This window comes from Schistocerca americana, chromosome X, assembly GCF_021461395.2.
Source record: "Schistocerca americana isolate TAMUIC-IGC-003095 chromosome X, iqSchAmer2.1, whole genome shotgun sequence".
Lineage (NCBI taxonomy): Eukaryota > Metazoa > Arthropoda > Insecta > Orthoptera > Acrididae > Schistocerca > Schistocerca americana.
Window position 1 is genome coordinate 208,289,936 of NC_060130.1, and position 26,576 is coordinate 208,316,511.

At 39.1% G+C, this 26,576-nt stretch overlaps 1 protein-coding gene across 1 annotated transcript in view; it reads right to left on the reverse strand.

The window, feature by feature from the left end:
• Positions 1-26,576, reverse strand: part of LOC124554840 (mediator of RNA polymerase II transcription subunit 16) — a 314,031-nt gene that overhangs the window by 49,934 nt on the left and 237,521 nt on the right. The window contains exon 12 of the mRNA XM_047128502.1: positions 1,778-1,962. Coding sequence (XP_046984458.1) covers positions 1,778-1,962 — 185 coding nt within the window. The remainder of the gene's footprint in view (positions 1-1,777; positions 1,963-26,576) is intronic.

Below are 26,576 nucleotides of genomic sequence, written 5' to 3' on the forward strand. Positions count from 1 at the left end.
AGGAGAAATGCGTACCATCACGTTTCCGACTTTGATAAAGGTTGGATAGTAGCCTATTGCGATTGCGGTTTATCGTATTGCGACATCGCTGCTCGCGTTGGTCGAGTTCCACTGACTGTTAGCAGAATATGGAATCGGTGGGTTCAGGAGGGTAATACGGAACACTGTGCTGGATCCCAACGGTCCCGTATCACTAGCAGTCGAGATGACAGGCATCTTATCCGCATGGCTGTAACAGATCGTGCAGCCACGTCTCGATCCCCGAGTCAACAGATGGGGGCGTTTACAAAACAACAACCATCTGCACGAACAGTTCGACGATGTTTGCAGCAGCATGGACTATCAGCTCGGAGACCATGGCTGCGGTTACCCTTGACACTGCATCACAGACAGGAGCGCCTGCGATGGTGTACTCAATGACGAACCTGGGTGCATGAATGGCAAAACCTCATTTTTTTGGATGAATTCAGGTTCTGTTTACAGTATCATGATGGTCGCATCCGTGTTTGGCGACATCGTGGTGAACGCACGTTGGAAGCGTGTATTCGTCATCGCCATACTGGCATATCACCCGGCGTGGTAGTATGGGGTGCCATTGGTTACGCATTTCAGTCGCCTCTTGTTCGCATTGATGGCACTTTGAAGAGTGGAAGTTACATTTCAGATGTGTTACGACCCGTAGCTCTACCCTTCATTCGATCCCTGCGAAACCCTACATTTCAGTAGGATAATGCACGACCGCATGTCGCAGGTCCTGTATGGGCCTTTCTGGATACAGAAAATGTTTGACTGCTGCCCTGGCCAGCACATTCTCCAGATCTCTCACCAATTGAAAATGTCTGGTCAATGGTGGCCGACAACTGGCTCGTCACAATACACCAGTCACTACTCTTGATGAACTGTGGTATCGTGTTGAAGCTGCATGGGCAGCTGTACCTGTACACGTCATCCAAGCTCTGTTTGACTCAATGCCGAGGCGTATCAAGGTCGTTATTACGGCCAGAGGTGGTTGTTATGGGTACTGATTTCTAGGATCTATGCACCCAAATTGCATGAAAATGTAATCACATGTCAGTTCTAGTAGAATATATTTGTCCAATGAATACCCATTTATCATCTGCATTTTTTCTTGGTGTAGCAATTTTAATGGACAGTAGTGTATACAAGACATGAAATACCTGCACTTTTGATTGGAACCAGATTGTGTACATAAACTCTTAGACAATCCTTGGAGAGTGTGCACACACTGAATTTTTTGCTGTGTGAACACCAATTCATGGAAAACTGCTGCTGTAGGGGTCAAGTTTCATGGGCAATAGTGTATTAACGGCAGAGATTGCCTTCGACTATTATGATGAGCCAAAGCAGATATACAGCAACAAAATGCATCATCTCACTGCTTCCAAATTGTAGCTGAATGGTTTAGGGAACACTTCAAAAATATGAAGGTGTATGTGTGGCCCCAATGTCATATGAGCTCAATCCAACCAACCACAAGTGAGACATAGACAGGGATGTGCACTCCTTGCACCCAGCTCTGAAACATGTTATTTCAGTCATGAATTGGTGTTGCAAACTTTAAAAAAAAGTGATGGTGGGAATCAGTGCGAAAAGTGGCTAATTTTAATCAAATATTGACTTTCATAGCATATTACATTATAAATATGAATTAATATTACATGAAATACTCACATTATAAACTTTTATTTTATGATATTTTACTTTAAATGAAATGTGGAATAATTTCTCATTACTGTCAACAGTTTTATATACTTACACCAGAGCCTTTGTTTGAGACCTGTCGTTGCTCTGGCAGCCTTGCTAAAAGATTAAGTGCTAAATCTGCTACCCACTGAATTAGCTGTTGCAGTGATTGCAGTGTGCTAGGTTCAACAGTGAACTCCTTTGCTTCCAAATGTAGCAAAACTTTATCAACATCTGTTATTGATTCAGTCATGACATCTGGAAGAAGAGAAACTGAGTAAAATATTTGAAGTTATTAACGCTATTTCACTTTCTCATTCAATGGAATACAGGAGTACAGCCACACAGATAAGGCTTTATACAATTCATGTCTCAATCAGCACATTATTTCACCCCAAAATATTTACTTCTGTGGAGCTTATTCACTATTTTTATCAATAGCAAAACATCAGTGTGAAAATGTACTATGCAGACACAATAACTCTGCACTTGAGCTGCTGTGAGTGATGCAAACACAATATCCCTCCCCCTCTCTTCACACACACACACACACACACACACACACACACACACACACACACACACCTCGAAGGCAGACAGTATGCAAAACAAACATCTGCTTGTATTTTGTATTTTCCATTTTTACTAGAAGCGAGGTGACACGTAGGTCATGACCGTTTCATTTATTCTGTTTAGTCAAAACTGAAATCTTACTGGAATAAGTTACCATACACTACTATACAATGCTACTAGCAACAGTCCTGTTTACTAAGACTGGCACTACATGGAAACAAGTCGCTACCAGCCAACTTATACCAATTCCTCCATTCCTAAAATCTCTCATAAGACATGCTGTCTTTTTAATACTCCACTACAGCTTTAGCAGTTGTACTAGATTTAGTATCTCTCTCTCTCTCTCTCTCTCTCTCTCTCTCTCTCTCTCTCTCTCTGTGTGTGTGTGTGTGTGTGTGTGTCCTGGAACACACTGATGGTAAAAATTGTAACATGGTCTGTATATAAGTTCTAGCTCTAAAAATGAGTGTGGTATTCATCAAAACAATATGCAGCAAATCAATTAAACCACACAAAACACTTAAATTATTGAAAATCCAGAAAAATTAATATCCAAATAAAATGCACTGAAAAAAGTACTATGTGGAAAGCAGGAGAAAGTTTAAGAGTCTAGCAACATGAGTTGACAGACATCAGTTACAGTTCAAAATGAATATCAGAAAAAACTGCATTTGTTAAAGAATGGATAAACAGAGTAGTGATTAAATGGAAATACAAAATATCTGGTTTATTATTGATGATAAAAGAAAAAAATTTGGATCTGAAGCAATGACATGATCGGGAAAGATAGGAGACAAGTGGAGGAAAGTTGATTAACAAGAGATTACTTACAGTTAACATGTCACTATGAGAATAATGGTATTCTAAAGCATAGGCATTGGGAGAAAACATTCATGATCTGAACAGTAAAACTCAGCTTTTTTATATAGGGTGCTTCACAATGTCACCAAAAATCTGTAAGGAATGATAGTGTGTATGTATGTGCATGTACACACACACACACACACACACACACACACTCTCTCTCTCTCTCTCTCTCTCTCTCTCTCTCTCATTTTTCTTCAGGAAGTATATTCTTTTTAACCCATCATTTATGAGTTATGTGTATGTGTTTTACCTACTGGTATCATTATTCCCTAAAACAGAAGACCTGTGCCCACTTAAGTCTGCTGCTGTCATTTTATCTGAATATACTCCATGCATCCAAAAACTCCCAAGACATATTTTATTTTTGGCATATAAGCACCATCAGCACAGCAACTATAGTGGCAGTTTAACTCAACAACTGTAAACAACAGATGTGTATTGATCACAGTTGTGAGCAACAGTGTGGATGTGCAGCTGTTGCGTGTCAACACTGTTTTATCACAAATTGCAATGAAGCAACACCTGTAAATCATATGTGTTATACACATTCTCCAGTATGTTTTGAAGAAGAGAAAAGTGTATGCAGAGTTTGTCACACACACCTTGACTCCTAAACAAAAACGTCAATGCATGGATGGCTGCTGCAACTTGATTGAAACGTGCAAGGTGAACAATTTGTTTCCATGAAAATCATTGCAGATGACGAGACTTGGTGTTATCAACATTAATCTACCACAAAATGACAAAGAGCAAAAATTCACATGAAGGGTCAACAGGGATAAGATAACCAACATTCAAGCCAATGTGAGACGCAAGTTGAACAACATCTCAAAGAATAATTTTTCTAAGAATTTCACATTGTTGTATGAATGTTCCATGCATTGAGCTCAAGTGTGTGGGGTAGGAGTGGCATATATGTGGAACACTTGAGGCATTAAAACCATCATAACTGTTCTCTACTTTTTATTAACTATTATTATTGTTATTATTTATTAATCTCAAAACTGTCTGAACTGATGGGGTAAAATGCACCCTATTAAAATATGTTGCACTGAAATTTCTATGCCATGAGTACAACAAAATGGAGAGAATTTCTACCAGAGCAAAAAGCTATGCATGGCAGGTGTATGTCCTACACAAAGGTGAATGAGTTTGACTGAATCCTGTCTCTGAGAGTTACGATAGGAACATCATAGTTTAGGCATTTCTTTTGCTGTCCTTGTCCCTCGTCTGCAGCCAATATTCTGCCCACTGATGCATGATCCTCTGGATCAACAATAAGTTACTAACCCTCTGGCAGATAGTACTTTCTCCAACTTTGTCAAACATAGAGACCTCTTATTATCAGATCTCAATTATTTTCTTATCCCTATGTGGACACACATCCAGCAAAATACAACCCCCACCTGTCCCTGCTGTTGAAGCAGAGAGCCCTCTGTGTTCTGGACCATTTCTCTGCTAGGTAAATTAGCAGAATGACTTGAAGAGAGTGCTAAGGGAATAGAAGTAGATGAGAAATTTCTACCCTTTGCTATGCTTTACCTGCTTCAGTGTCTTCAGCATCATGTACAAATGAACATTGTTTACTGCAAATGTATGTCACAGTTGGCAACTCAAGACACAAATGGGGAAACTCGCTTGGCACACATTATAAATTATGATAAACCCCTAATGGCTGTTTAACATATTTACACTGAGGTGACAATAGTCGTGGGATACCTCCCAACATCATGACAGACCTTGTTTCCCTTGGTTTAGTGCAGCAGTTCAATGTGGCAAGGACTCAACATGTTGGAAGTTCTTGCAGAAATTTTGGGCCATGCTGCCTCTGCAGCTGTTCATAACTGTGAAAGTGTTGCTTGTGCAGGAGTTTCTGCATGAACTGACCTTTCAATTATGTTCGATAAATGATCAATGGGATCCATGTTGAGCAATCTTCGTGGCCAAATCATTTGTTCAAACTGTCGAGAATGTTCTTTGTACCAATCATGAACAACTGCAACCCAGTGACATGGCATATTACTATCTATAAAAATTCCATTGTTGTTTTGGTACATGAAGTCCAATAATGGCTGCAAATGGTCTCCATGTAGCTAAACATAACCATTTCCAATCAATCGTCAATTCAGTTGGACCAGAGGACCCAGTCCATTCCAAGTACACACAGCTCACACCATTATGGAGTTGCCAAAAGTTTGCACAGTGTCTTGTTGACAACTTGTGTCCATGGCACCACCTTTGAAACATACCATCAGTTCTTACCAACTGAAATTGGGACTCATCTCAACAGGCCACAGTTTTCCAGTCATCTTGGGTCCAACCAATATGGTCACAAGCCCAGAAGAGTTGCTGCAGGTGATGTCATGCTGTTAGCAAAGGCATGTGCATTGGTCATCTGCTTCCGTAGCATATTAAAGCCAAATTTTACTGCACGGTTCTAACGGATGTGTTTGTCATATGTCCCACACTGATTTCTGCAGTTTTTTCATGCAGTGTTGCTTGTCTCTTAGCACTGACATCTCTATACAAACGTCGCTGCACTCAGCCGTTATGAGAAGGCGGACAGCCATTGATTTGTATATGGTGAGAGGTGATGCCAGAAATTTGGTACTCTCAGCCCACTCTTGATATTGTAGATCTCAGAATACTGAATTCCCTAACAATTTCTGAAATGGAATATCCCATGTGTCTAGCTCCAACTACCATTCTGTGTTCAAAGTTCGTTAGTTCCCGTGGTGTGGCCATAATCACACTGGAAACCTTTTCACACGAATCATCTGAGTACAAATGACTGCTCAACAAATCCACTGCTCTTTTATACCTTGGATACATGATACTATGGCCATTAGTATATGTGCATATTGCTATCCCGTGACTTCTGTAGTCTCAGTGTATACACAAACCTCCAAAAACGACATTTGGAGTGCTTTTCTTCAAAAGCTCATCACTGAACTTAAAACAATTCTAGGTCTCTTAAGAGGGTAAGATAGTGATTTACTGTGATTTACTTCAACATTGCCACTAGAGCTCTGCATGACTGAGTAAGCAAGCACAAAATGCAAGATGGGGTGAGCACAGTCTAATTGCATATGTTGCCTGCATCAGTTATATTAGCCGAGTGAAAAGAAGTGACCATACCCTAGGTAATATGTATTTTTTAACAGGAACTACAAAGAAATAACACTGAGCCCTCGCTTTTCTTTGTGAGAAGGTTGTAATTGTGTGTAAACATAAAATTACTATGTTCCTTTGGCCTTATGTCCACGATCTCATTAAGCATGCCATAAATGAAAAGCAAGAAGTTCTTAGCAGTGTGTGACAAATGTGTGCAAGTTATGCACATAAAAAATGTAATCATTAACATAACCATAGTTAGTGCATATTGTCTTATAACGAAATGGAAGTACTATAATTCGTAATATTTCATCAACATAAATCACATGTTTCTTGTGTTAAAGTTCATAATTTTCAGATCAGTTCTGTATTACTTATGTTTCTTTTGTCTATCATCACTAAGCCTTCAAGTGTAGTGTCATTGGCACCCACATAAAGAGATTGTTTCAAGGACTGGATGAATACCAAATCTTTCACAACAGAGGAAGATCTCTACATTTTAATAAACCCTGGAGATGATTCAAGCAAACACGAAAGGAATCTACTAGGGACGGTTGCAGTTACAAGATGTATTTTATTTATCCCAGCAACCAGCGCGTCCAGTGAACAGTACTTTAGTGAATATGGCATGTTATTAACAAATTGCCAAAACCAATTAAATCCAAACTGCATCAGTAATCTACTGCTTATCAACAAGCAAATGTAAGTTTTCTTCTCTTGCAAACAAGTGAAAAGTGTGAAAAGTTATGACTACAAATACATAATGTTCCTCATATGTTTTCTCTCAGATTTCAGGGATTGTTTTATTTGTTGCATACATAGTTTCCAATCACTGATAACCAGAATCAATCTTTTGTTTGGAAATAAGTCTGACTTTTTTCTGTGACTATACTGAAATATCAAATTAGCTTCCATATGCTGTGTGTAGTTACAGTGAAACTTTGATGTTACATTTTTCATAATTCTACACCATAAATTCAAAGCCTTTGTGAAAAACCCATGAGATCAATGCTAAAAATTCCCCAATTTTACATTTTTTCCTAGTAAGGTTTACCTCATTCTAAGTTCATACTTGATGTCTCGCTTGACTTTGTCCCATTTTCTCCCCATTGACATTTGATGTGACTAAATGAGTTATAAGTCGCACAAAAGACAAATGGTTCACTCCACGAGTGTTGGCGGAGTTGGGGGAATATTTTAGGCCATTGCAGAAAGGAGAAACGTGAGAGAGGAAAAGCTGATGTAATCCATGATTGGCATTGCCAGCACAACGTGCAATGTTTAGCTCCACCATGCAATTATGATACAACTACTGCTAGATTGCAGCAGCAATGGAAAAACAAAATATGTGAAGTGTTCTGGACCCAGCCAACATGTGACAAAGGAAACCAGCAATCACCATTTCTTGTGCCACTTATAACTCAGTTTCATCTTTTTGCATGAATTTCTGATGTAATGTATTCACCAACAATATCGATCATCAACCTTTTAAATTCAGACACTGAGTCTCGAAGAATATGCTTGGTCATAATCAAGGAAACATCAGTCATTTTCAGCTAGTGAGCTTTCCCTGGCTGGTGAACTGTTAAGTCACCCAACAGCCAGCTCACCCATCACACCGTACTAATACATGTAAAATGAACTCGCCTGCTGTATGTGTGGACAGGGGAGTGTCCATTCAACAGTGGGACAGCAAGTAAGGGTGAAAGCATTTCGTGGAGAGCTAAAAATATACTTTTCGTGAAGATGATGTGCTATGGCACAGATGTCACACAGAAATAGAACAAGGATTTTGAGATAGCACATTTTATAGACTTTTGTCTTCAAATCTAACATCATACAGTTGCAACAATGACACAGACTATTCACATATATGATGAGTTTGTTTGCGTGGCCATCCTTCACAGCAAGCACAGAAATGTTTGTTTTCTAAATAAGAAATGCCTTCTCTTGCCGCACTGTATTTTATTCTCCCAGATATGTTTCGCCTTTTTTCACTTTAAGGCATCATCAGTGGGTTAGTTCTTCACATTTTTAATTGGCATCAGTGTTTCCTCTCATATGGTCAGATGGGGGTCACATTACTGCTCCATTTACGAAACATAAGTATGTTTTTTTTTTTTTTTTTTGTTTTTTTTTTACCATTTTTCATTTTGTTTGTTCTTGCTGTTGTGATGCACTATCAGTCTTCTGTCACTAATATGGACATAACACTAGTAAGTAGTTATGGCTTATTAGTATAATTACATTTATGTTCTTCATTGAACTACTGAGAACAATCAATATTGAGCTAGAACATCTATGACAAATAAGTGACATAAAATAATTAAATTACTTTCACCACAAAGGTTCACTCATATCACCTCAAAACTGCAAATCAAATGTGTGTGTCTTTATCTCAGTATAGAAAACTGGAGAAAAATCACTGACTATACTGTACACATTTCATGTTTGTTAGCAGAGCAACTATGCATAGCAATGTAGCTATGGCATGAAAGCACAGTGGTCATGAAGGGAAGGAAAAGGGGAGAGTGTTAAAATACCACCTCTCTTCATATTTAGGTTATGACATTGTTTTTATTTTCTTAGATGTTGGATTGTTCGCAGAGTACGACAGACATTGTCATAGGGGCGAGCCAAGTCAGGCGTACCGACTGCTGTTTGGGCACTGTTGGCTACTGTTTATCATTTTCGACATGACTGCATGTGACTTGTGCCTGTGTGACCACAAGACTAAACTGATCAAAAAAAAGTTTTGCGCCACCTGCAGATCTGTGAATGTGTGTGGACTTAGATTCAGGGGGAACCGAACAGTAAGTAATGAGAGTGGTGGCAATACTTGTTTTGAACAGTATGTCATTACGCAGGTGAAGAGGGTAACTGTTAACAACTTAAAGGGACAGAAAAACCAGTTGTTTACAGTCAAGATTTTTGCCTTAAATCTGATTCTCCTTCACCCGATTCGGTGCACTGCCCATTCTGTATTTCGTCTATATGACACAGCTGGCCCTGAGGGCTCGATCAGTCTCAACTACTGTTCAAAAGTGCTGTGCAAAATCTGTTACATATGCATGTAGAGGCTGTCCCCCATTATGAGTCATAGGCTTAAAACTGGGACGAAGGGAGATGGGAGGAGAGCAGTGGCGAATCCAAAAGTATTTACAAAACAATGCTAGTTTTTTCTGGTACAGTGTAAATGCTTTTGAGTTAAAGGGGGAACCAAATCTCAATGCAAAAGTGACAAAACAGTGACTGGATCTACACTGGAATACTCACAGCTCACTTGACTATCAGCATCAGTGGCAAACAGGTCAGCCCTAAGGATTCAAGCAGGAAAAGGCAAAGAAATGTTCCACAAATCAACAGTCAGTGAATAAGCATTCCCTATCACTATAACAAAACAAGTAGAGGTTCAATCAACAAATGTGCCGACAATCGCTATGTAAAAAACTCATACAGAAAGGCACAAACTATGCACATATAACATCGTATCAAGAAATAAGAAGGAATAATTCTAGTAAGTTGCAAGAAAACTAGTATTTGAATGCACGCATTTGAGCTAGTGGTAGTATTGCAAGAAAATCCCTCCATAACCCATTGCAGCTTGTCCTGAAACTAGGCATCATAACTACGCACATATAACATCGTATCGAGAAATAAAATGGAATAATTCTAGAAAGTTGCAAGAAAACTAGTATTTGGATGCATGCATTTGAGCTAGGTGTAGTATTGCAAGAAAATCCCTCCATAACTCATTGCAGCTTGTCCTGAAACTAGGCATCATGACAGTGCACTCAGACCATTCTTTTGTTTCACAGCAAGAGACAGTCCACTGCTGTTGCAGGATCAGAAAAGTGAGGCATATGTTGCAAAACATTACTATATAATGAGTTGTTATGAAATTCATGATACGCACTATATTCACATTTCAGTATGGAAATTTTAATTAAATTGACTAGTTGTAAATATCCCTCATTTATGTCACATAGGAATATACAATAAATTCATGATTTGACACTATGCTTCTTTTAGGAGCCACATTTCTCATGGTCAACCCAGCGATAGTAGTGAAGCAATACACTCAACTATTCGTGGCAATTATAGCTTCGATAATGTCTTTCATGCTAAAAACAGGCCTCAGTTTACTACGGCATTATAGATAATTTTATCCCGAAGTCTTGCACGTACTGATTCATTATCCCTGGGTTATAGACATGGTATTATCACTGCAGACTTTGTGGAAAACTCTTTCTCACCCTACAACACAAAAGAACTGAAGCGGAAACTGAATTACAGTCATATGGATCATTTTATTTGTAAAAATGAGGCAAAGTTACGTACTTCTCTGAAATTAGTTTGTCCTGAAAATGTTTTGCTGTTTGTACACAAAAATTAAGAAAATGCTGTTTTTGAATTTGTGCAAGGTTTTTCTTTTTACTATGCAATGTTTCTCATATTATTTCATAAAAAATTTGATATATTATAGCTGAACATTCATGCTTGGCAGTGAAGTGGCTACCTTTCTGTTATTAGTCATAGTTTTTACAATGTTTATATATGAAGTACCGTAACTCACTGAACATAATTTGAAGAATTTGCAGTGAAGAATGACCTCACTGGCTATTTCATGTTTTATGCTCTTTAGGTCATGTATTGCACTGTACCAACTGAAGCTAACATACCGAAGTAATTTTTTATTGTGGTAGGAAAGCTATATCTTTCCAGTGATGAGTAAATGGATTTTATGTGTTGGTGATACACCACACACAATAAGTTTTTGCATGCCATGTATAGTGCAGCATGACAAGATACTGAAACAAGGTTTTCAATAAATAACAGTATGCAAAGAGTTGAGTAGTTTTCTGTACAATAAATACTGAGAAGTTTCTGTATAACATAACCTGGAAGTATATTAATGCCATTCATTAGCTTATGAAAGGAAACGTACTGTGCTGTAATGCAAGTCAATGATTACAAAAGAACTTGTCACAAAAACAGCAGCAAGTAAAAATATACAGTGGCTTCTGGCAAGAAGTTTTAATATACTGCAAGTGCAGCTTCATTCTTGTTATAATACAGTTACTGAGAAAAGCATTAGTACACAGAAAACGAGATTTGAGTTCTCTGTATTTTATACCAGTTTCTCATAAATGTTATATGTAATGGTACAAACATTGTTCAATTTACTTAAATTGATTTAAAACTGAAATTGAATGTCAAATAAACACAAAAACACAGTGCTTTACACAGCTGTTCATTACTGAACAAATATTGTAGTACATATTATCTTTGCAGCTGAAAATATTTTATTTACCATGTTAGTTTCCTTCTAATAAATCATAAGTCACAGTTGATTTGGTATGAATTGTGCAACTTCATGTGTCATGTCTGACGTTAACGTTCTTCCATTTCCACTGCAGTATTGCTTTAAGGTCTGATTAGCACCCTCTTTTGTAATTCACTATATAAATGTTCAATAACATTTACAGTGATTCCTCTTACTTGTGACACGTACAGTTAGTGAGTTACAGCATCATTTTTAAATTTCAGTATCTAACTTTTCATTCCCTTTTTATGTGTACATTGATCCATGGGTCATGGCTGATATTTATACATGATTATTACTATTTTGTTATTTTGGGTGTGGTACTGCACTACGTCACAAAAATCTACCAAGGAATTTTTTGGAGGTGATAGTAGCACTAAAAAATCTCAGATCGTTTGTGTTTGCATTACCCCTGACAGTGGCCAGTTTCAGTCCGATAGTAGTAATATTAGCCAAAGATATTTACAAGAACACACAAGCATTGGTACTGGTAAGCTAAATACAGGGTGTTCCACTTATCTGATGACTGCCGGCACAGGGTATTGCAGGTGGGCCATAGAAGCTGCGCCTGCCTGTCGAATGGGTCCTGCGGGACAGCACTATGCCCCTACCCCCTTTTTTTATGGGTTTTAGCCGGAAGGCCATACATACAGTCATAAGTGCCTTGTTGGCCAGTGTCATTCAAGCAGTGAAACAGGCATCACGAGCATAACAGTGAAATTTGCGAACACAACAATGTCTAGAGCAAACTATTCAATTCCACAACAAGTGTTTGTTTATGATTTGTATGTGTGTACAAATTCCACTTGTACTGTTCGGAGACTGTTTGAACAGAAGTTTGCAGGTGTTCGAGTTCCAAGTTGTGATGCAGTTCACAAATTAATGAAATGTCTTTTGCAGATAAAACAAATATTGTGCACCTCTGGAAAAGAGGTGCTGAGCTGCTTTCGCTAAGGCTCTACAAAGTATCAGTAGTTTGTGAATGGGTTTTAAAACAAGTGCATGACAGTGAAATGGACCCTTACCTCATTCTGTTTTCAGACATGGCTTGGTTCCATTTATACAGGTATGTTAATTCCCAAAACTGTCAACATTGGAGCATAGATAAACCTGTTGTGCTTCATGAGGAACCCCTTCATGATCAGAAAATATGGGCGTGTTGCGAAGTTAGTGATGACAGAATAATAGGACCAATTTTTTTAATGACACAGTTACAAGTGAAAGATATGTACAAAACATTTTGCGACCCTTTTTTAATGAACTGAGTGAAAGAGAACGAAGCTTCACATTTTTTCAACAGGATTTGGCAAGGGCTCATATGGCCAATGTTCCTTTGCAAGCACTGCATGATGTGTTCGATGAAAGAGTGATTAGTAACAATATCTGGCCCGCTAGAAGTACTGATTTCACTCCATGCGATTTTTACTTGTGGGGTATACTGAAGGACAAAGTGTACACAACAAATCCTCACATGCTAGAGGAACTCAAGAATAATATCTATGAATCAAGAAATTCAATATCTCAGAGAGAATTACATTGTGTGATTAATAATTTCTTGAGTATATATCAGAAATGCACAGAAAATAATGGTAGGTGGTTCCAGCATCTCCTTGCATAACATGGGTGAGTACAAAATTTATTTGCTTATATTTTAAATGCAGTCATGTCACACCGCAGCAGTAGACGGATGATACGGCATCTGATTGCTGAGCAACTGAGTGCTCGCTGCCCAGCATCCACTGCGCCGCACAGGCGGTCATCAGGTAAATGGAACACCCTGTATTTTATGGTCAACTACAAGTGTGTCTTCCTATCCTAGTGCTATTATATTACGTGCTCCCCATTAACGTACTTTGCTTGTTCAAAGCTATTTTTATGTTCGTGTGATGTGTGTAAGATATGTCATGTTGCACGTTTTTATCCTTAACAATTTCAGGTAGAGGCAGTGGACATAAAAGTTGTGGCATAGGACTGTCAAAGCATGCAGACACCCCATTCTTACATGAAAACATAATGGGCTCTAGTTCAAGTATACCTATTTTTGAAATAAAATTTCACCAATCAGAGAAGCATAAGTTTCCAGGAAGGAATGAAAGATCCTGTAAATCAGATTGGCTTGTGGCTTATCCATGGCTACATTATGTAGAAAAGAGTGGCAGGGTTTTCTGCTATAACTGCATTCAGTCCATCCACTCACTGAACAATACAAGGCCACAGAAAGATACGGCTTTTCTTAAAGAAGGTTTCTGTAACTGGAAAAAAACTACAGAAAAGTTCAAGGCACATGAGCTGAGTCTTTTTCATCGAAAGTCTCTCACAATTATTCAGAAGCATGAAAATAGCACACCTGTGACTGCCCAAGTCGCGTGACATCTGCTGACTGATCAGGAGAACGCTAGAACTGCTTTACTGGTAATTATCAGTTCAGTCAGGTTCCTGGCTCAAAGAAGAAATGTGCTGAGAGGTCATGACAGTCTCTGGGAACCTCATGACTCTTCTTGATGAGAGGAAGAATGATGTGGCAGAACTGAAGATATGGCTGAAATGTTGTGACACTTGGTCGGCACCAGTGAAACAAAATGAAGTACTGGAAATTTTGGCTCCCATGGTTCAGCGAGAAATTGGGCAGCAAATAAAAAATTCTGCATTTTACAGAATTATGCCAGATTCAACAATGGACACGGCTGGCCAGGAGCAGTTCACTCTTTGTGTTGACCCCGAGACGCTTGAAATAAAAGAACTTTTACTTGGTTTATATAGTTCACTGGACTCCAAGGCACAAACACTGTCAACTACTGTTTAAAGACATCCTTCTAAGACTGTCACTAGAAATTGGGCTTCTACGTGCCCACTGTTTTGATGGTGCAGCTAATACATCTGGGTGGAACAAAAGTTTGAAGGAAACTCTTCTTCAAGATCAGCCAAAGAGTTGTTACATTCACTGCAGCAATCATTGTTTGGATTTGGCACTACAGGAAGTTTCAAGAATCTATGATCCATTGTGCAATGTACTGGCAATGGCGAAAGACATCTCAAATATAATTCTAGAATCTGCAAAAAGGAAAAATGTGTATGCAGATGTCGTGATATCATCTGGTGTTGATGAGACGAATCCAAAACCAAAAGCTTGACAACTGATTCCAATGTATCCCACCTGATGGGCTGTAATAATAAAATCTTTGACATGTTTCAGGAAAAACTATGAGTGGGTTCAGAAAACTGAGCAAAATATTGAACATACAGAGCTCAGTTAGAGATGAAAGAAGATCAGTCCTGCAGAGTTATGTGAAGCGACTCAAAAAGTGTGAAACTATTTTCTTTCCTTAGCCATGTTTTCAGTTTTCCAGAGAAAAATCGGTGTCAGCTGGGCAACAAAGACATTCGAAATGACATTCAGTCATTTTCACAGATAAAAATGTTTGGGGAGGACAGATTTGACATATTATTACACGAGCAGCATCAAAAAAAAATTACCCAGTCGAACAAACATGTTAAAAGGCACAGGTGAATTTTTAAAAGGCTGACTGATGCAATATGTTATTTAGCTAAATAAGACCTCCCATTCCAAGGACACAATAAGTCACCTGTTTCTATTAACAAAAGAAATTAGCTGTAATTACTAAATGTTGTGAAAAACTATGGCCTCTTGTTATAGGCGCACTTGAGTTCACCTACAGTATTTTGAGGCACTTCCGCGACTATACTAAATGACATTATTAAAAGTACTTCTGAGGTAAAAAAATAAAAAAAAACCTGAAACAAGAAATAAAATCATCAGATGTTGTAACCGTTAATACTTGACGAAACTTCTGACATATTGTGTGAACTGTAATTGCTAATAGCTCTATGTTATGTTCATAAAGACAATGCAAATGAAAGATTAGTAGGTTTTACAGACGTCAGGAAAGACAGAACAGCTAATAGTTTGTTTGCTAAAGTCAAACACATTGTTGATGAATTTGCCACTGCAGAGAAGTTGGTCAGCCAGATGTATAATGGTGTATCAAGAACGAGTGCTTATATTAATGACCTGGAGACTCAGGTTCTGTCAAGATAACTGAAAGCTCTCTCTATTCTCTGCTATGCTCGGGTATTAAATTTGGTTTTGCAAAGAAGTATCTTTAATATTAAACCATGTAAAATATTTTTCTAATCTCTGAGCGCCCTGTCTTCTTCCATACAAAGCAGTAGATCCATTCATAGTAGATAAAATTGCCAATATAGGTCAGAAGGTGGTTTTTGAAATGGTTATTAAAAACTATAAAAATCGCAACAGACTAGCCGTCTGAAAATTTGTCTGTTGAGTTTCTATACAGTTTGTTCTACTTGTTATGGGAAGTGATTGCTGAATGATTTCTGTATTTCTGCCAGACCTTTTTATTTATTTATTTATTTTTAACCATAGCAGATGGGCCATCAGAAAACACATTGACAGTACTGCCACTGCAACTGCTTCCCCCTTTCTCAACCACCCTCCCCCTTGCTCTTCAACTTGGTGATCAAGAGAACAGCACACCCACCAAATCTATTCACGAGATGTCACTGATTATAATACTAATTTATTTCAAAATTCCCATCTATAGTTAAAAAACAAATGGCAAAATAATCTATTTATATTTGTGCAATGGTGAGAAAAATGCATTTTTGTTACCAGATGTGCAGTTTTTTTTAACACACATTTAAAACATAACCTAAACACATATTGCATTATGGACAAAATAACACAGATGAAAATTTAAATGAAAGACAGCTTTATAACTAAAATGAATTCAAGTAAAACGAAATGAGAAATAGATATAATGAACACAATAATGTGGACGAGGAAACAAGGTGATAAAAGATAAGAAATGAAATTGAAATTAATACGTAAAATTAATTAAAAACACATGAACAAAGGTTTCAAGTAGAGAAATAATGATAGAAAGAAAAATGAGAGCAAATGAATCAAAATTATGAGACAAAGGAATGGAATTAAAAATTACAGTTAAATAAATTAATTGAATGAAAATTATGATCAAAGTCATTGCGGTAAAGATTTACTGCACCTGATGAGATTCAAACCAACAACCTCCTGCATGCAAAGCTGTTACCCAGTCCATTACACCATGCAACCAGATTGCACAATTCAATTTTTCAAGGCTACTGAGTATGACGCAAAAGTATGAAATTTTTTTTTTGTCAACTACCCGAAATAAGGTCTCACCAGGTTGAATAGCTGCAGTGTGTGATACCTGGGCTCTTAACGTACATAACCATACAGATAGCTTCAGAAAGTTGATCGCACCGCTGGGGACCTCTCCTTGTTAGACAGTGAACAGATGTCATTTAGCTCCACATGATGAACACAAAGTTGAAATGGATTGTAAATCATACACTGGAGAAATATGTGCCAAGTAAGTTGAACAAGGACAGAAAAGACCTTCTTGAGGATGCAGAGATTGTTGCATCCTCATGTCAAAAAATATTGTGGAAATGTTGACAGCCAAAAGTTTGTAGAAATTCTTGTACCTGTACAAAGACTGATACTGAAGCATACAACTTTCACTGCCATACATTCGTGAAGGGTCTTATTAGAACCTGAGAAACTTCTGATCCTACATAAATTACTCATCGACCAGTCTTCTATGGTCATAGAAGACAGTGAAAGGAAGGCTGCACTTTCAAATTTTGACTTAAAAAAAATCACATACACAGGGAGTTCATACAGACATATCACTGTTTGAACATCACACAGACTCCCATGTGAAGGACACAGACATAGTCATTCCTGATGATGAGATGCAACTGAAACAGTTCAAAGCAAATAACTTGCCAGGTATGGATGGTATCTCAACTCGGTTTTACAGAGAGCACTCAACAGCAAGCATTAGCCCCTTGCTTAGCTGGCATTTATTGCAAATCTCTCACCCAGCACATAGTCCCAAGAGAGTGGAAAAAAGCACAAGTGTGTCCTGTATATAATAAAGGTAAAAGAAAGAACCTGCAAAATTACATAACCATATCCTTAACACCAGTATGCTGCAGAATTTTGGAACATATACTAACTTTGAATATATTAAATTTCCTTGAGATAGAAAATCTTCTGTCCACAAATCAGCACAGATTTAGAAAGCATCGCTCGCGCGGAAATCAGCTTACTCTTTTCTCAAATGATATACTATGAATCATGAATGAAGAGCAACAGGCAGATTCCTTATTCCTCAATTCTGGAAAGTGTTTGACATGGTGCCCTACTGCTGATTGTTAATGAAGGCACAGGCATACAGAATAGGTTCCCAGATATGTGAGTGTCTCATAAACTCCTTAAGTAATAGAACCCAATATGTTGTCCTCAATGGTGAGTGTTCATCAAGACAAGCGTATCGTCAGGGAGTGCCCCAAGGAAGTATGATACGTCTGCTCTTGATCTCTAAAAACGTAAATGATCTGACAGATTTGGTAAGCCGCTCACCGGCAATCTCTACCTGTTTGCTGCTGATGCTGTGGTGTATGGGAAAGTATTATCATTGAGTTACTGTAGGAGAATATAGAATAACATAGCGGATTTCTAGTTGGTGTAAGGAATGGTAGCTTGCTCTAAATGTGGAAAAATTTAAGTTAACAAAGGTGAGTAGGAAAAAGGTTTCTGTAATGTTCAAATGCAATATTAGTAGAGCATGGCTAGACACAGTCACGGTAATTAAATACTGAGGAAATATAATGAGCACATTAGGATGGTAGTAGGGGAGGCAAATGGCCAACTTTGGTTTCTTGGGAGAATTTTAGGGAAGTGTAGCTCATGTACAAAGGATATCACAAACAGAACACTTTCGTGACCCACTCTTGAGTACTGATTGGAGAAAAAGCTGAAGCAATTCTTAAGTGTGCTGCCACATTTTTATCAGTAGATTCAATCAACACAAGAGTGTTATGGAGGTGTTTCATGAACTGAAATGGGAATCCCAAGAGGGAAGATGATGCTCTTTTGTGAGGCACTATTGTGAAAATTTAGACAACCAGCATTTGAGGCTAAGTACAGAATGATTCTATTGCTGCCAATGTGCCTTTCACATTAAGGACCCCAAAGCGTTTTTCCCTCACTGAATTTGCGAGTGGAACAGGAAAGGAGATGACTACTACTAGTACATGGTACCCTCTACCTTACATCATACAGGGGCTGGTGGGGTATACATGTAGATGTAGATGACACAGCCAAAACCTCTCAAACAAACAGAAGCTAAACAATGTCAAAGTTAGCGTAAGGAGGGCTATACATGAAGCGTTCAGTGAATTCGAAAGTAAAATTCTATGTACCGACCTGACAGAAAATCCTAGGAAGTTCTGGTCTTACGTTAAATCAGTAAGTGGATCGAAACAGCATATCCAGACACTACGGGGTGATAACGGCATTGAAACAGAGGATGACACGTGTAAAGCTGAAATACTAAACACATTTTTCCAAAGCTGTTTCACAGAGGAAGACCGCACGAACGAAAAAATGGCTGACATCGAAATAAGTGTCCAAGGAATAGAAAAGCAACTGAAATCACTCAACAGAGGAAAGTCCACTGGACCTGACGGGATACCAACTCGATTCTACACAGAGTACGCGAAAGAACTTGGCCCCCTTCTAACAGCTGTGTACCGCAAGTCTCTAGAGGAACGGAAGGTTCCAAATGATTGGAAAAGAGCACAGGTAGTTCCAGGTTTCAAGAAGGGTCATCGAGCAGATGCGCAAAACTACAGGCCTATATCTCTGACATCGATCTGTTGCAGAATTTTAGAACATGTTTTTTGCTCGTGTATCATGTCATTTCTGGAAACCTGGAATCTACTTTGTAGGAATCAACATGGATTCCAAAAACAGCGATCGTGTGAGACCCAATTCGCTTTATTTGTTCATGAGACCCAGAAAATATTAGATACAGACTCCCAGATAGATGCCATTTTCTTGACTTCCGGAAGGCGTTCAATACAGTTTCGCACTGTCGCCTGATAAACAAAGTAAGAGCTTACGGAATATCAGACCAGCTGTGTGGCTGGATTGAAGAGTTTTTAGCACACAAAACACAGCATGTTGTTCTCAATGGAGAGACGTCTACAGACGTTAAAGTAGCCTCTGGCGTGCCACAGGGGTGTGTTATGGGACCATTGCTTTTTACAATATATATATATATATATATAAATGACCTAGTAGATAGTGTCGGAAGTTCCATGCAGCTTTTCGCGGATGATGCTGTAGTATACAGAGAAGTTGCAGCATTAGAAAAATGCAGTGAAATGCAGGAAGATCTGCAGCAGATAGGCACTTGGTGCAGGGAGTGGCAACTGACCCTTAACATATACAAATGTAATGTATTGCAAATACATAGAAAGAAGGATCCTTTATTGTAAGATTATATGATAGCAGAACAAACACTAGTAGCAGTTACTTCTGTAAAATATCTGGGAGTATGCGTACAGAACGATTTGAAGTGGAATGATCATATAAAATTAACTGTTGGTTAAGCGGGTGCCAGGTTGAGATTCATTGGGAGAGTCCTTAGAAAATGTAGTCCATCAACAATGGAGGTGGCTTACAAAATGCTCGTTCGACCTATACTTGAGTATTACTCATCAGTGTGGGATCTGTACCAGATCAGATTGACAGAAGAGATAGAGAAGATCCAGAGAAGAGCGGCACGTTTCATCACAGAGTTATTTGGTATGCGTGATAGCGTTACGGAGATGTTTAGCAAACTCAAGTGGCAGACTCTGCAAGAGAGGCGCTCTGCATCGCAGTGTAGCTTGCTGTCCAGGTTTCGAGAGGGTGCGTTTCCAGGTATTGAATATATTGCTTTCCTCTACTTATACCTCCCAAGGAGATCAAGAATGTAAAATTAGAGAGATTCGAGCACGCACGGAGGCTTTCCGGCAGTCGTTCTTCCCACGAACCATAGGCGACTGGAACAGGAAAGGGAGGTAATGACAGTGGCATGTAACGTGCCCTCCGCCACACACTGTTGGGTGGCTTGAGGAGTATAAATGTAGATGTAGAGGTAGATGATACTGAAAATCAATTCAGTATCCTCTGTTGCCTAGCTTGAATAATCTGACCTCATAAACTTGCCACTTTTACAAAAGTTGGTAATACTCTGCTCTTCCTTTCTAGCTGCTGAACAGCAAGTTGTATCCATCTCTCTGTGAAATAATATTAAAAGATTGAGCTCTATTATCTAAAAAGCATTTCTATCACACACACACACACACACACATATTTAGCAGTCTCATTAGCAATCAGTATTACACTTTATTTGCCTAATAATACTAATAGTTACGGTTTACATTCTTTATTCATATTTAATATGTTCAAAGTAGCACAATGCCATTTCCTGTCACCAGTTAAGTGTAACAATCGCAATAGAAGTATCAGAATGATATTATTTTTCCTTTAGTGTTTTCTGCAATTGAACCACTCTATTTCTTGAGACACAATTCCATCCCCATCACAACACAAGAATTATTCTTAAATCCATCCTTTTCAAAATTTTGCCACAAGCAATGTTGCATTCAGTGTGGAGTAGCAGTTAGCATTACTGGTATACTGTGGGTCACCAGCTCATACCTGATAAATAGCAAATAACAGGGTTGGAACTTAAATAGTGGCAACTATTTATTCACAACTGATACAAAGGAGTTACATGTTTGCACCTGTTACTGTCCTTCAAAGTAGTCACCAGCGTTGTGTAGAACCCATTGCCAGTGATGTGGAAGGCGTACAATACCGTTAGCAGAGCCTGTTCTGTTGATGGTGCGAATGGAGCGGTCTACTGCCTGACGAATCTCTGGAACAGTTCTGAAGCGAATGCCACTAAGTGGTTCCTTGATCTTTGGAATCAAATCAAAGTCACAAGGACTTACATCCGGGGAGTATGGTGGATGGTACAGTACTTCCCAGTCCCATCGACCGAACAGGAGCAGCCACAACTTGCGCTGTATGCACCCGTGTATTGTCATGCAAAATGATGGGTGGGTTGCGCAGAAAGTGTCGCTGATTCTTTTGCAAAGCTTGTTGCAAGTGATGCTCCAAAAGCAAACAGTAATACTGTGCACTGATGGTCTGCCATGGAGGAACATAATGGGTTAGGATAACACCATCATAGTTGTAGTCAAGAATCACTATAACTTTCACCATACTGGGACTCTGATGCACTTTCGACTTACAATTCGACCCATAATGACGCCATTCGTTGGACTGGCATTTCAGTTTTGACTTCATGGCATTCGTTTCGGAACTGTTCCACAGATCTGACAGGCAGTAGACCACTCCATTTGCACCATCAACAGAACAGGCTCTGTTAATGGTATACTACACCTTCCACATCGCTGGCAATGGGTTCTACAGAATGTTGGTGACTACTTTGAAGCACAGTAACAGGTGCAAACATGTAACTCTTTTGTATCGGCTGCGAATAAATAGTTGCCACTATTTAAGTTCCAACCCTCATATTTGCTACTTAGTATTTATCATTTCTGGAATGTTCTCAAAATTTCTTATGTTTCTAATATTTTCATATCCTGGACAACTCAACATCTGTATAAATAACAGTGCTTGAAGTGTGACATGTGTTTCAGTGCTGAGTGTTGTACTTCACTGATGACCCTGCTTTCAGATTTTGATTTCATTGTAGTTATGATAAGACAGTGTTCTGCAGAGACGGCGCTACTTCAAAACATCTACATCACCAAGACTCTAGATAGGCAGTGTAACAGCTGTTGCCTACATGGACAGGAACCAGAATACAAGTAGTAAATCGTTCTCAAGGTCCATCTATTCAGGAGACCAATTCATACCAAAACAGCTGTAAGTCAGCTCCACATCAGGCATCCATCTGCATTTTCCAGACAATAGTCAGGACTCAACAAGACAGCTGACAGGATTTGACCAAATCATGAAATACAAGAGATGGGATGACATGATGTGTTTGGAAAATGTGTACTTTTATTTGGATGGTACAGCCCAGCAGTTATTTGAGAACAATGATCAAAAACTTGGTGGATGGTACAAACTGAAGAAAACATTTGGTGACAATCAGCAGCAAGTTCGCTTAGCTGAAGAACAATCAAAGAAGGGAACCCAATCTTATGGGGACATGACACAGTCTTACATAAAGAATGCTTTGCCCTTGTGTCACATTGTCAATCCGAGTATGACAGAAAACAAAATCTCACACTTGAAAGAAAGGATTCGCATAATCTATTTACCAAGTTTTTCTGGTGAAGGCTGTCAGAACAAAAAGCAATTATTCAAGTGGTGTCTACACATTGAAGGGGGGGGGGGGGGGGGAAGGGGGGAGAGTTGGATAAAAGGAGTATGACCAACTCCAACTCCTGGAAGTGGTTCCTATGCCAGTTGTGGAAGACCAGCATGTCCTTGCCTCCCCCATGTGCCAGGTAGTAAGAGAAAAGATACAAAAGTTTATGGCAGCCAGACTGTGAGACCAGTTACAAACAAGCCAAATCAGACTAACGCCACAGCTATCAAACGACAAACAAGCATCCGTCCAGTGCAGGTACAACCAACTCCTCCACACAAGAAAAGACATATGGAGGACAGAAGTCAAATCACCGGTGTTTCCACAATGGATGCCCTGGACACATTATATGCAACTGCAGAGAAAGAAGAGGAATGTTTGACAACTATCATGCGGCCAGACATCAGCCATCACAACAGTTCTATTCATGCTAGTCAACTGCAGATGATTATAATCAACCTGTGGGACAAAGCCAATTGACATATGCCGGGTGAGGTAGCTCCCTAACATGCCAAAGCTGTTCCTTGTTGCTGTGCAGAGGTACCAGCCAATCACCTACCTGCTGAATTCAGGGAAACTATGTGAACCAACCACCTATGCAGGCAAAGCTGCCACAGATAACAATTCTCCACAGAAAAACATTACCAAGATGTCAGAAAATCTCACTGACATCACCATCAACAGCCATCCTGTCCATGCAGTAGTCAACACAGGGGTTTCTTTTTCAGTAATGTTGAATGCTTATTGTAGCCATCTAAAGAAGATTATGTTCCGGGATACAGAAGTGAATGTGCTGAATGTTACAAATGGGAAACACTTCCAGCTGCCAGGAACATGTATTGCAAAAATAACTATCAATGACAGAATACAGCCCTTCAAATTTGTCTTTTAACAAAATATAGTTATAATGTTATTCTCTGATGGGACTTCTTGCAGGCATCACAAGCAGTCAAAGACTGAGAAATCAGAGTTCCAAATTGGTGACGGAATTCCAACAAGCACACGTTGCAAAAGATTGTTCTAGGTGGTTGTTTGCACTGAAGACATGTTATCCCACCACCATCACCAATACGAGTTCCAGTCATCAAATTAAGTGCTCAGTCAAACTGTGAAGCTTTACCTATCACGTAAGGCACAACAGAGCACTGCAGATGGCCAAGGAGAACTTTGGGTTACTAACTGTCTTGAGTCACCACAACCCATCCCTAAAGGTGTGTGAGTATGAAAAACCAGACCAGTCCAGGATGCACAGCTCAGTGTCATCAATGAAGAATCATGCTCTGCTGCCACTACAGACAATGGAGTGGAGGTAGCTGTTATTGAACTTCAAACAGGATCTAACCTGACCAAGGAACAATGCTGGTGAGTGTTAGCTGTTATGCTCCACTTTTTGGATGCTTTCAAATCTGGAGTGGAGAAAAAACAGACTAAGTGGCCCATGGTAAAACACTGTACTAACACTGGAGATAATCCACCAACCATCCAGCAACATTTATGGTGTTGCCAGTTGAACAACACATAATGCAGGAAGAAGTGGAGAAGATGTGGCAGGATGACATCACTGAACCTTCAGAGGGTCCTTGAACCTTGCACAAAGAAATGCAGCACCTGGTGTTCCTGCATCAACTATGGATGACCGACCAAAATTACTACCAACTGCCACACACTTATGATATCCTGGACTGTGTGAAACTAGCAAAGTATATTGTAACTATGGATCTGCAGCAAGAGTACTGGCAAATCATGGCTGACAAAGATGACTGGGAAAAAGTCTGGCTCTCCATAACACCTAATGGCCTTTATGAGTTCAAAGTTATGCCATTTGGACCGTGTAATGCTCCTGTCATCTTCGAGCATTTGATGGTCAACTTGCTTCGACATCTTAAATGGATGAGGTGTCTTTACTATCTGCATGACACTGTCCTTTTTTCAAAGATATCTGAAGAACATCTAAGCCACCTGACAACCATATTGAAGTGTGTTCAGGCAGCAGGCCTCTGCCCAAATCCAAAAATGTGCCTCTTCACTGCCCAAGAAATAAAGATCTTGGGGCATCTAGTTAATGGCGAAGTGGACTAGCCCGATCCAGAGAAAATAAGTGCGGTCACAGATTTTTCATCTCCTCGGCACATTCATGACATGAGAAGTTTTCTTGGAATGTGCTTGTACAATGAGCAATACATAGAGAACTTCTGTACCAAGGCACATACCTTGCAAGAACTACTGCATGGAGACAACAAATTTTCCTGGAATGAGGTGCAAGAAACATCTTTCCATGTCCTTAATAAGGCATTGAGTTCTGTAATAAATTTCTGCTAATAATAATGAATACTCTGTTCAAGAATCACAAGAGGAGGAGGTATACTTGGAAAAGACCGGGTGATACGGGAAGATTTCAGTTAGATTACATCATGGTCAGACAGAAATTCTGAAATCAGTAGCTGGATTGTAAGGTGTATCCAGCAGCAGATATAAACTCGGATCACAATGTAGCGCTGATGAAGAGTATGCTGAAGTTCAAGAGATTAGTCAGGAAGAATCAATAAGCAAGGAAGCAGGATACAGAAGTATTAAGGGATGACAAGACATGCTTGAAGTTCTCTAAGGCTATAGATACAGCAATAAGGAATAGCTCAGTAGCCGGTACAATTGAGGAGGAATGGATCTCTCTAAAAAGGGCAATCACAGAAGTTAGAAAGAAAAACATAAGCACAAAGGAGGTAACTGCAAAGAACCTATGGGTAACAGAAGAAATACTTCAGTTGATCGTTGAAAGAAGGAAGTACAAAATTGTTCAGGGAAAATCAGGAATACAGTAATACAAGTTGCTGAGGAATGAAATAAGTAGAAAGTTCAGGGAAGCTAAGATGAAGTGGCTGCAAGAAAAATCTGAAGAAATTGAAAAGAAATGACTGTTGTAAGGACTGACTCAGCATACAGGAAGTCAAAATAACCTTCGGTGATCTAAAAGGCAAGGGTGATAACATTAAGAGTGCAATGGGAATTCCACTGTAAAATGCAGAGGGGGAAGCAGGTAGGTGAAAAGAGTACATTGAAGGCCTGTATGAGGGGGGAAGATTTTTCTGGTGTGATTGAAGAGACAGGAGTTGATTTAGAAGAGATAGGGGATCCCATATTAGAATCAGAATTTAAGCAACCTTCAGAGGACTTAAGAGCCAATAAGGCAGAAGAGATAGATGACATTCCATCACAATGTCTAAAATCATTGGGAGAAGTGGCAACAAAGTTATTATTCATGTTGGTGTGTAGAAATATGAGTCCAGCGACATACCATCTGACTTTCGGAAAAATATCATCCACACAATTCCGAAGACTGCAAGAGCTGACAAGTGCAAGAATTATTGCACAATCAGCTTAACAACTCATGCATCCAAGTTACTAACAAGAATAATATACAGAAGAATGGAAAAGAAAATTGAGAACATGCTAGATGATGATCAGTTTGGCTTTAGAAAAGGTATAGGCATGGGAGAGGCAATTCTGACACTGCAGTTGATAATGGAAGCAAGACTAAAGAAAAATCAAGACACACTCATATGATTTGTTGACCTGGAAGAAGCATTTGACAACGTAAAATGGTGCAAGATGTTCAAAATTCTGAGAAAAATAGGTGTAAGCTGTACGGAGAGATGGGTAATATGATAATACACAATATGTAATAGAGCCAAGAGGGAATAAAAAGAGCGGATGACCAAGGA